The 13850-nt window shown below is 43.6% G+C and overlaps 1 protein-coding gene across 1 annotated transcript; it reads left to right on the top strand.

Annotated features, from left to right (window-relative positions):
- Nucleotides 1-13340: 13340 nt before the first annotated feature.
- Nucleotides 13341-13850, top strand: FGFBP3 (fibroblast growth factor binding protein 3). Its single transcript, XM_068397344.1, has one exon. The coding sequence runs from the start codon at nucleotides 13341-13343 to the stop codon at nucleotides 13848-13850; it is 510 nt and encodes a 169-aa protein (XP_068253445.1).

The following is a 13850-nucleotide window of genomic DNA, read 5'->3' as shown; positions in this document are numbered from 1 at the left end:
GTGATTGTGCATTTTGCACACACACAGCCATCTCATAGGGAGAGTTCACTCTGCTTGCACATGAGATACACCTGTCCCCCAGCAAAGTCCCATCCCAGAGGGAAGGGGAGCTGCTGCTCTTATCCCAGAGGGGTGATGAGTACATGAGGTCCATCCCAAAAGCATTTAGCAACTACATATTCACTGCTTCTCATGGCCACCTTTACCCCTTACTCTCTTTCACAGTCAGCAGACATTTCCCATGCATTTGTTCATGCCCACGCTTCAGTCAAACTTGTGATATTTATTAAGAATAGTTAGATAATTAGATCAAAATAAAAACAACTCATAGTTTGAGACTATAATATAATCTTACATAGATAAGTTAATCTTAGATTTAGCTTCATTGCTAAAACCCGTTTTTCCCCTCTCTCATGGTTTCACATCATACATGTGCGCAGTTCTGGTCTTAAAGGTTTGTGTTTGGTTTTACTTCTGTGTTTATTTCAAAGCTTCCCTTCTGGATTTACATGTCTGAGTCTGTGCTCTTAAATAAAAATTGCTCTATTAAACCATCACTATCTTATGTTGAGTCAAAAGACTGCTCAAAACCCTAGAAAATTATGTTGCTTTTATGTAGGACCCCAAATACAGTTTCAGGTGCCAAACTTTTGTATCCAGGCTTAATGATGCTGAGCTAGGATCTTCCTCATCCTCAAATGTTAGAAAATGTAGTATTATATTAGACTGAAGTTATAGCAGGATGGTGTTTGAGAGCTAACACTGCAACTCCAATGCAATTTAAGCTGCTATCAGCTGAGGCAGCTCCAATCCTTCCTTCTCCTACTAGTTCAGGCAGCTGATCCTTCCAGAAAGTAAGCTGGTCCACAAAATAAAAAGTGACTAGGTCATCCCTCTGAACCCGTTTCACTGCTTGTAGACATGAACAGCAGCAAAAGGCAGAGCAAATGGGTGTTGGATGGCTTGCAGGAGAGAAAATACTGGAGGGAACTTGATGATCATTTCTGTATGTGTGAATGGGTTCAGCAGACATTAAGGAAATACAACGGCACTTCACTGTCCTCCACTTCTCTGTCCACCACTTAGGAGTTCTGCTGCTGACCATTTAACACTGTGCTCCACTAACCACCATCATTACCCCATTTTTCTGTCCTTTGCCTACAATTGAGTTTATTGAACTTGATTCATCTGAGGAAGATTATGAAGATGCAACTGACCAGAAAAAGACATTGAGAATGCTTACACTGCAAGAGTTTTCTCAGACATTCAGTCTTATAGATGGCACACTGATATCTTTCAGAACAGTGATCCATGCTGAAAAGCCAGCTGCTGAAAAGCCAGACTCTCCTCCCAGTGATCCTGCTCCTGTTCCCTGTGAATTTAAACCGTGTGTAGTTCTTACACATTTCTTCCCATCACATTAATTCTTATGGGAAAAATTGTTTTTGCTGTCCTACTCATTTCAGGAATGTGTCCTTGATGGATAGTTGGGTGTGGCTGTAATCTGTTCCTCATGGCAAAGACTGGCAGTACAAGAGGTAATGGGCTTAAGTGTAAGAAAGACCAAGGCAAGACTTTGGAAAAACTTTTTAAGAAAAAGGATAATTAAGCGCTGGAGAAGATTGCCTAGACAGGTTATGACATCTCTCTCAGTAAAAGTCTTTAGGATGACATTGCTAAACATCTGTCAGAAATGACATTGGCATTGATAATCCTGTCTTGGGGGAGGTGTAGTGTAATGGTCTCTTGAGATCTTTTCTAGTTCTGCTTCACTATGACAACACTACTCCTTAAGCACTGAGCTTAAGATGATTGATTTATTGGGTTTTTTTGCATGCAATGATCCTTAGCTATTTTCTTGGAGGCAACAAAAGCATACAGAGAAGAACTTTGAGACCCTGTTGGTGTGTTTCCCTTCTCTTAATAATCACACATTTTTCTTAGCATTTAACAACTATCATTCAGCATGCTTAGTGCCTCATCTGGAGAGGAACCCTGAAACAAACCTAGTATTTCCTTAAAAGAGATACAAGCTCTGTGTTTTTTGTTTTGATTCCCTTTGATTATTTTCTAGGTGATCATATGGGAACTGTGTATGGATTCAGATGCTAAAGGGTCAATCAATTTGTGAGAGTATTTTCCTTGCTACTTTTCTTCCTTCTTACATAAACCAGAAACACATATCATAAGAGTGCCAGCATCTTTTATCTCCTCAAAAAAACCCAAAATTATATCTTAGAGCTGTAAAAGACTTCTCATCTCACCCCCTCCACACTAAAACCCATCCTGGGGAGATACTGACACACCTGATAAGCCACTGTCCTGAAGTGCGACTTCCCTCACTGCCTGCTATACTTTGTTGCAAGAGATTCAGCTGGCTCCATCCCTCAGAGAGTTAACTGCCTGCCCACACACATCTTCCTTCTCCTGGGTAGGCAGTCTTCTGGCAGTCAAGTCCACACATGAAATTATTATGCACAGGACTTTTTTTTTTTTTAGTGCATGTACAGTCTCATTATTAATGATAAAACCTGTTAATTAACAGAAGGGAAAGGTTTATCTTCTCACAAGGTTTGCCCTGCCTATGGGAGCTGTCTCGCCCAGGAAGCGGTCTGGAATTAATACGTAGAGTGATGAAAACAGCGTATGACAGAGTGGGCAGCAGAAATTAAGCAATAAATATATTTGAATAATGTTTTCTCTTAAGAATAATCAGAAATGCATGGTACCTTTGATTTATGAAACTATATTTGTGTTAAGAATGGAAAAAGCTATTTGTATCAGTGCTTGTGGCTATAGTTTAAATAAGGTTCATTAATAGGTCAGATTGTACCCGAAAATAAATGGATATTTACCTGAACAAAAAACCTGGTCTTTACTGAAGGCTCTTAAAGGGACAATTTAAAATTGCTCTTTGTAAGTTATGCTGGAAATAACTGTTTGTACCTAGTTGACAATGGTCATTACTGATGTGCAGATGATACACGTTACAATAGTTTACAGCTGTAAACTCCATTTAGCAAGTGCAGTGTAATGTTCAAGGCTGCAATAAATTTCAGAAATTGCGTATTATAAACTGTTTGTACTCATTTTAAGTGGCATATTACTGAAGGTACTTCAGATGAAAGCTACACCGCATAGCCCTTCAGACTACATCTTCTGCTGTTGCTGATTTAATAACACATAAATATTGACACTGTATGTATTTTTATTTTGCTAGACTGGGAAGGCTCGTGAATGTTAGGCATACTACAGACCACGCAGTTCTGTGAACAGTAAATGAGCAAGACTTATTTTCCCAATATTATTTTCTGGTGATTAACTGTGATTTCTAATTGACCTTTTCCTCATGACATGGCAAGCTACTGTGTTCGATTACACAAGATTCAATTAGCATTGTTAGGTTCAAGTCTGGTGAGATATATTAAAATTACAGAAAGCCAAAGGTGTACTTCAACAGAAATTAAGAAGCAAAATTATTTTCTACTTGCAGCACTGCAGTCATGCAAAAGAAACACCTTCCAAAGCAAAATCTTGGCAGTACTTTGCTATCCATTTCTGTGTCACAACTTCCTTGGCTTGGCAGGACAAAATGAATCACAAATGATTAAGGTATTACTTTAGGGAGATCTATGGCTATTTCTCAAACACACTTTTTGTAACTCAGATCATCAAATCTACATACTGCTTTATGTATTCATCACAATATATGTAAGGTATTTTACTGACTAAAATCAGTTCACTTCCATGCTAGTAGTTCCGCATCTACAATGCCATTAACATCACAATGACCTAAAAAATAGCTTTTAAATAGCCTTGGTGTCAAAACAATCCAATCTCACAGATAACTTATCTAAACACTCTTATGAGCCAATGTCTAAACAGTCAAATCAAAACATGTTCCAGTTCAGCAAAATAGGGCTTTCTGATGTATACCAAATGCCTTCTCAGTTCAGGCAGATAATTCCCACTCCCTTTCCTTTCTGTCAGTCTACAAAGTTCTTATTTCTTTCTACTACACAACTGAAATGAATACAAACTTCTTGTGGTCAATTAAAAGCACTTATGTAGCTGAGCCAAAACCACAGCCCTTCTCACTATTAAGTCACACGTGAAAAAGAGGAATAATGTCTCTGTAGCCTCCTTGGGTGGCTGTGGAGATGCTTATCCAGCTGAGAGCTTTTCCCTGCTGTCAAATTTCTCATTGGGTTTAAAAGTTAATCATGGGGGTAAACAGACAGATATGTGGATACACGCGTGCATACCTTCTTAGAAAACTGGCTAAAAAGTAAACAGCATTCTTCAAGGAAAAGAAAACATAAGCTTCAAGGCAGAGCTCTCTGGAGCTGGAGATATAGCAGGGTGAGGACAAGAACTCCTTCCTTGTGAAAGACCAAGGCTGGTTCCCACACCCCTGTGTGGCAGAGGTGCCAACAGAGATGCCAGGTGACATTTCCATAACCAGCCATCAGGGTGTTGGTTCTAAGATCAAATGTAGTGCCACCAGTTACACGCAGCACCTTTGTAGCAGGAGGCAACAGTAGGACAGCAAAGATCTACTTGAACACCACATTGATGCAAAATTTCATCTTGTTTTCTAAGCAATACTTTTAAAACATTAACCACAACACACATGCATCCTTGACACTATGCTTATATTTTTGTATTCTGTTGTTTATTGCTTATCTGTTTGCCTGTCATCTTATTTATGTAGGGCTTTATTTTGCCTTACACACAGACTTTCAGAGATCGCCATTGACTTTAAGAAGCTTGTTAGAGCTTCAGCTCTGCCTCTATGCACATTGGTTCCAGGAATGGGAAGGGACTGAAAAAGCACATGTCACTTGGCATGAGAAAACAAAGCCTTGGGACAATTCTACAATTCAAACCATAAGAACAGAAAAAGACATTCTCAAAGAAACTTCCCATTAGCAAAATCCTAACAAGAAAAAACTAAAAAGACTAGATTTCCTCCCAGTCTCCCCCTCCCTTCCAATTAGAAGTCTACCCTTACAGCCAATCTGCAGGAAAAATCTTCCACCTTCCCCATCTTCTTTCTCCTTCACAAATGCAGAGAGACATGTGGATATTGCAGAGGGAAAGGGTTTCCAGTTCTACCTCTTCCCCTCCTTCCCACAAACTGCTGCTCCATCTTCAAATAATAAGCAAATCAGAAAAAAAGAAAATCAAAAGGAAACCATCACCAAAATACCAAATGATTCCACTATCCAAAGTCTAAGCAGCCACTTCTCAGGGTGAAAACAAGAACAGTCACATGGATATTCTGCTTTATATTTATGTAAGCTTTTGGATTCCTCCACTTGGATGTTATTGGGAAGGGCACTTCATAAAGGCCTGTGGAAGTTATCTCAGCCTTTATATATTGCACAATATATTCCAAGGCATCAGAGGAGATAGTATTTTCCCCAAATCAGTCTTCCCTCCTCTTTCCTTTATTTCTTGCTAAATTGTTGTAATTTGTTTTGCTGAGTGGAATACAGACTAAATAACATTGTGTCTGTCCTTAGAAAGTCCATCCAAATATATGTACAAATGGAAAATTAATTAAATAGTTCTGATTTAGCAACTATTATATATATTTGCTATGATAAAGTTAAATATGTTAAATCTTGTACACAAGTTTGTAGTTAGGTGCAACTTTAACAAATGCTGAACTCAGTGGAAATACCAACATAAGAAAGACAAGATCATACCTCAACTGTATATATTTCTTTCTTATCCCTCTGATAGCAATCTGATGCCCTAATATTTCAGTAAAACTTTAATTTCAGTAAGAAACAGCTGACCTAGGTGGCAAAAAGAAATCTGTTCTAAAACTCAGTTACCAAAAGCATCTGTTGTTTTGCTTTTGCCAAAATCATGCCTCTTGTGTTGGATTTCAGATGATGCACCTACACACACCATATTAAGTATATTTCAATCTGTTGAGTATTTCTCAGTAAAAATTTTTTTGTGAAAAAATCTCTATTCCTCATAAACTGTTTTTTTTCCTCACCGGGAGGGTTGAAGTGGCTTTCTGGATGTTAAGCACTATCAGTCCAGTCCCCCTGGACTCTGATGTACTTAAGTGGTTTCATCACCATGGTTACAGACTCCACCACATAACTCTTAACTTTATCTATCTCATTGTTATAATTTAACACATTTTCCTGAATCTTCTCCCCTTTTCTACTGCAAAGGGACATACAGCAGGATGCACCCCCTGGACATGGGCTACTCAGATTTCTGGTTCTCTTAAGACCCGATTTGCATTTACACCAAAGAAAGGCACAAAGATGTTAGAGTAATGAATTTTCCTAGCATATTTGGCTTGAAAAAAAACTTACGGTAAGCCTGATCTGGGCTTGTTATCCCTCACTGATCCCTACCTGTGTCTAATAATTCAAGACATTTTAGAAAACCCAGGGCTTATGCCTGCATTTCACATTTTTCTAAGTTAACTAGCTACATGATAGGAAAACCACCTATCAGTGGAACTACTGAAGCATGGACATGTATGCAGGATCTTTACATTTGCATAGCGTAAAATGAATGAAGATGTTGGGGAAAATGTAGGTTTGTCTTCATCAACCAGAGGAGAAGAATTTCATCTTGAGCCAGTTTTAGTTTAGTTTAGTTAGTGAGAAGACATTTCCATTTGTGAAATTTGCAGAAACCGTTGCTAGGTTCCTCTTTTCCTTTAAAGATCATTTTCATAGGGTTTTCTGCAGTTCAACATTTTAATATATTTTTAACCAATTAAGTTCCTCTTTGCACCCACCCTCAGTAAGAACACATCACTTCATTTTACTCTTTTCATATTTATATCTGAACTGGCTGAATGGAGTTTATATACACTATTTCATGGGCTCAAATCCTGGGATGACTTTTGCATGAAAGGTAACAACCACATGTAAGCAAGTTGTCTGAGCTTCTGTTGCAGTCAATGGAGATCTAGACCAAACAGTCAAATGTGTCCAGAGTGATTTATTAGACCAGGTGAAGATAACTACTTTAGGGTGAGAGGAAAAACTCCCTAGACTCTGACTAGCTGAAGGAGAAAAAAAAAAAAACCACAATGATGCAGGATAGTAACAGACAAGAGATAACATGATCAAGTGTGCAAAGTAGTTGCATTTTTTGCTGTTGGTAACAAAGCTGAATCACTTAGAGATCATACTAAAAACCTGACAAGAGGTAATGATCTTTACAATGTACACAGAGCTGAATTTGATCTTTTGTTTGATGGTCAGTCTGAAAAGTCCAACGTCCCATTTAGATTTCTGGAAATAAAAAGGTATAAACCATCAAAGTGATAAGAACTATCAGTTTTCAAAATAGTTTAAATAAATGAATGTATAAAATAACTCAGAGCATAGAGTGTGTACTAACGCCTAAATCAGTAATACAGTAATGCAGTCATCATGGCAAGTGTTCTTGGTGTGCATTTGACAACAGAGGGAAATATATAACAGAGCTGAATTTCAAGACAGCAAACTGGTAATTAGACATTTTGTCTCTTATGTTTTGGACTACAGCAGAATATTAGTGCTGCCAAACTACATTGTGACAATAAATTAATTGATAGTGGTAATTAATAACCATAATTTTCACTCTAAGCACGCTTATCCATTACCCAGTGCTTCCGAGCCATGAGTTACAGCAGCACCAGACTGGTACCTCCTTGGCATGCTGCCAGCCTTCAGTCTAAAGCTCTTTCAAGCTTAAAAGAGAAAACATCTGTACCATCATAACCCAGAAAGCCCTCTGCTACAGTCACTCCTACTATTAAGCCTTTCACATCCACAGCAATGGTCAAAAGAAATCCATACGGTGTTGGAGAACACAAGGCAAATGACACAGATCAGCTTGTCTAAAAACCTGCAGGGAATGCAAGATGGAAAAGATGGTGGAAACCTACGTGGAACATTTTTTGTTAAAGCAAATGAATTGAGGAGAAACTGTATTCTGGGATGATTCTGAAGCACCGTGCAATGGCCTGGCTTCAAAGAGAGCATTCAGCAGCAGCATGACCGACCTGTTGACTGAAAGATGGGCATATGGATGATTTTAAACAGATTCTGCAGCATAAGAAATTGACTTGTAAATCTTCTAATCTCTGGTCAATACTATGCATGTTCTTTAACTTTTCTATCATTTTGCAAAAAGCCATCTTTTGAATGAAAGGCTGTGTTGAACTTCACTGGAACTTTATTGGCAGGGAAGAAAAGAACCAGCACACAAACATGCCAAAAACCCTGACAAAGGCATTGTCTGACCCTGGAGAAGTGCTTAAATAGGATCTAGAAGACACTTAAAAGGAAAATGTGAGCAAGGAAATTCTTGTTTCACTTTGTTCCTTCTATGCTCTCGTAAACAGGACACAAACCCCAGAACCTCAGCTATCTGCAGATTAAAGGTGCTAATAATACATTAAACCTATAAATAATCTTACAAAACTCTTTTCAGTAGTCACACTTATTTGCCAGCTTATGATGGAAGGAGGAAAGATGATGGAAAATGCTTCACAACTTTGCCTGCAGTGCTCTAGCTCAGAGTGAGGGGCCACATAACTGTCTGCATTCAGAAGATCCTCCAGCATAACTGGACATGAAGCACTAGACACCTCCACCAGCAAATACATGACACCCCTTAGGGACTGAACTTCTGAGGTGCCTAGCAGAAATGAATGGGACTGTTGGGCACCTTCCCAGTGTAAGGTAATATTTTACTCTGCTTCATGACCAAATTGAGAAATTTGTCTCTGCATAGCTCTTCAGCCACTAGTTTTTGTCTTTTATACCATGCAGAGCTTGGCTTGCCCTTAACAAAACCAGGTAATTGAGAAGATCAGTCTATCTCCCTGTAGACAGTGCTTATTACCACATTAAATATGCTTTTATTCTCTTGAGCCAGTAACAAGAAATCAGAAAAACTGTAGCTCAAACAAGTAGGTTAAACACAGCTATGCTCATGTTGTGTATTTAGAACAATTCAGGTTAATGAATCATCAACATTCTTTACATTACACACTTCTCTGAAAAGGAGCTTATAATGACAGGGATGGAGACCATGGCTACTTTCCACTTGTAGAGCAAGGCTATTCTTGCTATCATTAACAATTGTTGCTGAAATTCTAGGGGCTAAAATAAGAGGAATAAATTTAATCCTTCATAGTGACTGGAGCTTTCATAAAAACCAAATGGTTAACTCAACTGAATTTTCAAAGCTCAAATCCCTGAAGTCAAAGCTCTAACCCAGTTTCCTCTACAGTAGCTTCAATGTGGGTGAAGTGGCCTATAAATATAGGTTTTCCAGTTCAGAGTTAAAATTTAACAGAGTAATTTACTCATTGGCCAATGAATAGTGTGACTAAAGTTATGGTCTTAACTTCTGAAATGGAAAAGATGCATAAGAAGGAGAGAGCTTTAGGCAGTGATCAAATTTTTGCTGTTGCCATATTTGTCCTCTTAGTTCTTTTCTTCTTTAGGTTAACAAGCCCATTGCTTAAATTGTTTCATCACAAATCAAGTTCTCTAGGTCCATGATATTCTCATTGCTCTTCTGCAGACTCAATCCAGCTGATCTTAATCTTTCTTGAAGAGCAATGCTTTAAACTGGATACAAGGCCCCAGTCAAAGCCTGGCTTCAGCTCATGCATTACTTCTTGTGTCTTATAGGTGATACCCTTGTTTATGTGTTTGCCTTTTTCACAGTTGCATGAAAAATGCTGTCTCGCATCCAGCTTGTGACTCACTGTAGCCTTATATGCATTTCTGCCAATGTGTTATTTAGTCAGCATCCCTCAGTCTGGATTTGTGCAGGTATTTCAGACCTGTATCTACACTTCTCTCCACTGAGATGAACCCCATGTTTTAGACTGTCCCTGTGAGTATTCATGTCCACTTTGAATTTGGGTTAGAATCTGGATTAGAGTCCAAACTCAGTCTAGCCTGGCACATCTGTAATTCCTTCCAGTTTAGTCTCCTTGCAGGAGCCACACAGTAAGCACACTCTATTTCATTTACTTAGATGGACAGGCCCGTTCACTCCTCATAGATCTGTTTCAGGCTCTCTGCAGATACAAGGCAAGTATCTCTACCATGGTACACACTTCGATCACGTTTTCAAAGACAACTCCATAACCAGCCAAATTCTGAAATTATAAAGGCTATATTCTAAGGCAAGTGGGACAGTGGGGAAGAGAAGTCAAAACACAGCTACAGCACCAGCACAGATTAACTAGATTATTTTAACTGCAAACACAGAACAAAAGGATACAGTGACTTTGGTAATGTAAGAATGATCTCCCCCCCGCCACATAATCCCATCAAAACCAGAGATAAAATTGTAGCATGTGCAAGAAAATTAATATAGAAGTAACCAGTATCAAAGACTAACATCTGCTTTACTGCAAGAGATGAGCTACAATCATACGTGTGTGTAAATATAGGTACCAGAAGAACAGGGGGAAGAAGATTAGGGAGGATAAAATTACTGTATAGGGAGGCTAGGGAAGTTCTCATTCTGTTTAATTTTATTTTCACAATTCCTAACAGCAATTACTTTAAATCTCATAGAAGTTAACTTGTCCAAATAAAAATGTAACAGCAAAACATTCATTAAAACACAGCAATATTTCCCTCCAAACCTGGTACCCCGTAACCTGCTGTAAAAGCAATCCCAAACATGTTAGACAACTCCATTTCGCATTGCATAGATGGTAGCGAGAATGTGGAAAATGGACAAGGATCTCGGTATAATAATATATAGCAATTACAGGTGGTCAGAACTTAATCTGAAAGCAATTCCAAGGTTTGGTGAACTAATAAACTGAGGCACATGATGTGCCTTATGTTCACTGGAGCCACAGAGGGTCTTAAAAGTCACAATGAAGCTCTTTATGATGCCTCATGGTACCCGCAAGCTCTAAGTTAGATGCCAAGATTCCTCCTACAGCCCATGAGAAGTCCTCAGCACCCATGAATGGAATTTACACAATCCAGCATGCCAAGCAAGGAGCCACGCACAGCTAACAGTCAGCTAAGCCTTGTACTTCAGAGATAGTTCAGTCATCAACTTCAGGACAGAAGCAGATACCAGCTTCCACTTGAGATTCTTGGTTGTAAACCCTGTCCTACAGGTTGTTGCCTAAGCCATTTTATTTCCTTCTCACGCCCCTCTTCCCCTCCGCAAACAACCAAATAGAGAGAGCAATGTCCCCATGCTCTGAGTATGAAATGCAGCAGAGAAATGGAAGATCTATCTGAAAATCCTCCCTGCTCCCCTGAGTTCGAGAAAGGACTCCGCATCCCACCTCTTCTCCAGCAGTCATTCTCTCAGTCTATGCAGAAGTCTTTCTATTTTAGGAGTTATTGCACAGAAAGACAAATGAGTCAGTATCAGCCTTTTTATCCTCCACTGAGTCCCACTGAATATTATTTGTCCAAAATGGAACAGCCCCTTGTGGAAAGATTAGAGGTGTATGGTACCCCCAAATACCCAGGAGCAACTTAGGCACTCTTTTGGGATGGTTTGCCAGACTTTACCCTGCTACAAACACATGGGATCTTTAAAGCAGTCACTATAAAGGAGGGATGACAAGAAAAAAGCCTAGAGCAGACTTCACTGTCCCCGTCAGTCTTCATTACAGCAACATGTACCTCGTTGTGCAAAGAAAGCTACATCTAGCTTTGCTCTCCAGCACCTGTGTCGTCGTGCTCGGCCCGGGCGGTGGCTGCCACTGGGTGCCCCCTGCGCACCGGGGCGGCCCCGGCCCTCCCTCGGGTAGCTACAGTTCAACTGTTGCATTACACCGACAGTACGATGGTCTGGGGAATAGCTACACATCAGTGTAAATATAGGGTATAAATATACATGAGGGGATATGAGTGTATCTATATGGAGAGCTCGGTAATAAGCTGTCCAAAAGCCTGTGACAGCTCAGGGGACAGCCCGGACCGCCGTTGCAAGTGCCTCGGGCGGGGAGCGTCCCTGCCGTGCGGTGCTGGGCTCGGCGTGCCGGGCAGGGACACGCTGCTCTGCCGATCCGCTGCTGCGGAGACAGCGCGGAGCTGCTGGTAACCCGAGGGCTTGCTGTCTGTGAGCTCAGTAAGAGGGTCAGAGGGATAAGGAGTGTGGAACAGATGTGCAAAGTTCATCAGCACCCACGAAACTGAAGCACAGGTGGATTTTGAGAGCCTCATTCGACCAGAGATTTCTGGAACTGGTGTCTGATCTCCCATCCCCAAACGTGCAGTAACATCAAGATCACGTCTACGTTCTCCTGAAACTTCGGCATTTTTTTTTTCAACACATCCTCCCAATATAGAAGCCTGCTTCCACATTAACAAAAAATAACCATCCCAGAATAACCCACGATGATACTTTACTTCCGAGATGCGATTCCCGTTTTGTGATCTAACTCCATCAATTGCAAAGGAAAATAAACAGATCTGTTCTGATCTACCAGCATCCGCCCCCGGCCGGAGGCTCCCCGCACAGCCGCTGCTGCCCGGCTCGGCACCCACACCCCGCTCCCTCGGCCACCTCAGCGCCGGGATAGTTTTGCGGTACCGGTGTGCGGTTTCCCCGAACAAAAAAGGGGCTGGGGGGGGTCGTTGGGGAACTTCCCGCAAGTCGGTGCCGCCGGTGCCCATAGTTCCCCGCGTGTCCCCGCGCTGTCCCCCCGCGAACGGCGGGCCGGGGAGGGGCGTCGGCGGGGGCAGCCCCCGGCCATTGATAACCCCCGTGCCCGGCTCCACCGCCGGAGACCGCAGCTCGCCGCGCACGGCTGTTCACGGGCACCTGGAGCCACCCCACAGCGCACTGTGAGTGCCCTCGGGACAGAGCGGAAAACACCAGGGGGGGGCGTTGGGCGGAAAACGAGTTCGTGGGGGAAACGTCGGGGCTTTAGGGGAGCGGTTCGCCGGGAGCCGGCTCTGGCTGCCGAGCGGCGGCCGCCCGCTGCTTTGGTGCGGGCTCTCGGCTCGCGCTGCCCCCGCGGGGTTACAGCTTCCCGGCTGGGGCAGTCCCGGGGCCCCGCCGCCATCGGCGGTCCCTCAGCGGAGCCCAAAGAGGGGGAAACAAGCCAAAAGCCCCGGGGGTTGCGACCCTGGAGGGACAAGCCCGCTCTGCGCCCCTCTGCCGAAACAAACCCCACCCGGCTCGGCTCGGGGCTGCGCTCCCGGCGGGGCGGGCAGCAGGTGGGAGCAGCGGGGGCGCCCGCCCGCCAGTGTCCGTGTCTCCGCAGGGCGCGGAGGATGCGGCGGGCCGGCGGACCCCGAGGCGGGACGCTCCGTCGCTGAGGCACCGGAGGAGGCTCCCGCGGCGCCGAGGAGATGAGGCTGCCCCTGGGCCTCCTAGCCCTGGCCGCCCTGGGGGCCGCCGCCTGCGGGGCGGGCCGGGAGGCGGAGGAGGCGGCGCGGGCGGGGCGGTTCTCCACGCCGGAGCAGCACCGGTGCAGCTGGGAGCTGCGCTCGGCGGCGGGGGCCAGCGAGCTGCGGCTGAGCTGCCGACCACCGGCGGGCGGCGGGGCGGCGCGGAGCTGCACCTACCGCGGGGAGCCGCGGCTCTGCCCGGCCTACGGCGCCCGCAGCCGCCAGTACTGGCGGCAGATCCTGGGCCGGCTGCGGCGGCGGCCGCACCCCTGCGCGCAGGGCGGCCCGCTCAGCGCCCGCCTCTGCGGCCCGGGCCGGGCGCCGCCCGAGGCGCAGCTCCGCCTGCTGTCCGGCCCCGGCCCTTCCCCGCCGGCCGCCACCGCGGAGCCCACCGCGGAGCCGGCGGAGACCTACTGCGCCGAGCGGTGGCACTCGCTGTGCAGCTTCTTCGTCGGCTTCTGGGAGGGCTGA

This window comes from Nyctibius grandis, chromosome 4, assembly GCF_013368605.1.
Source record: "Nyctibius grandis isolate bNycGra1 chromosome 4, bNycGra1.pri, whole genome shotgun sequence".
Classification (NCBI taxonomy): Eukaryota; Metazoa; Chordata; class Aves; order Nyctibiiformes; family Nyctibiidae; genus Nyctibius; species Nyctibius grandis.
Note: the sequence above shows the minus strand (reverse complement) of the source record. Positions and strands in the feature narration are given on the sequence as shown.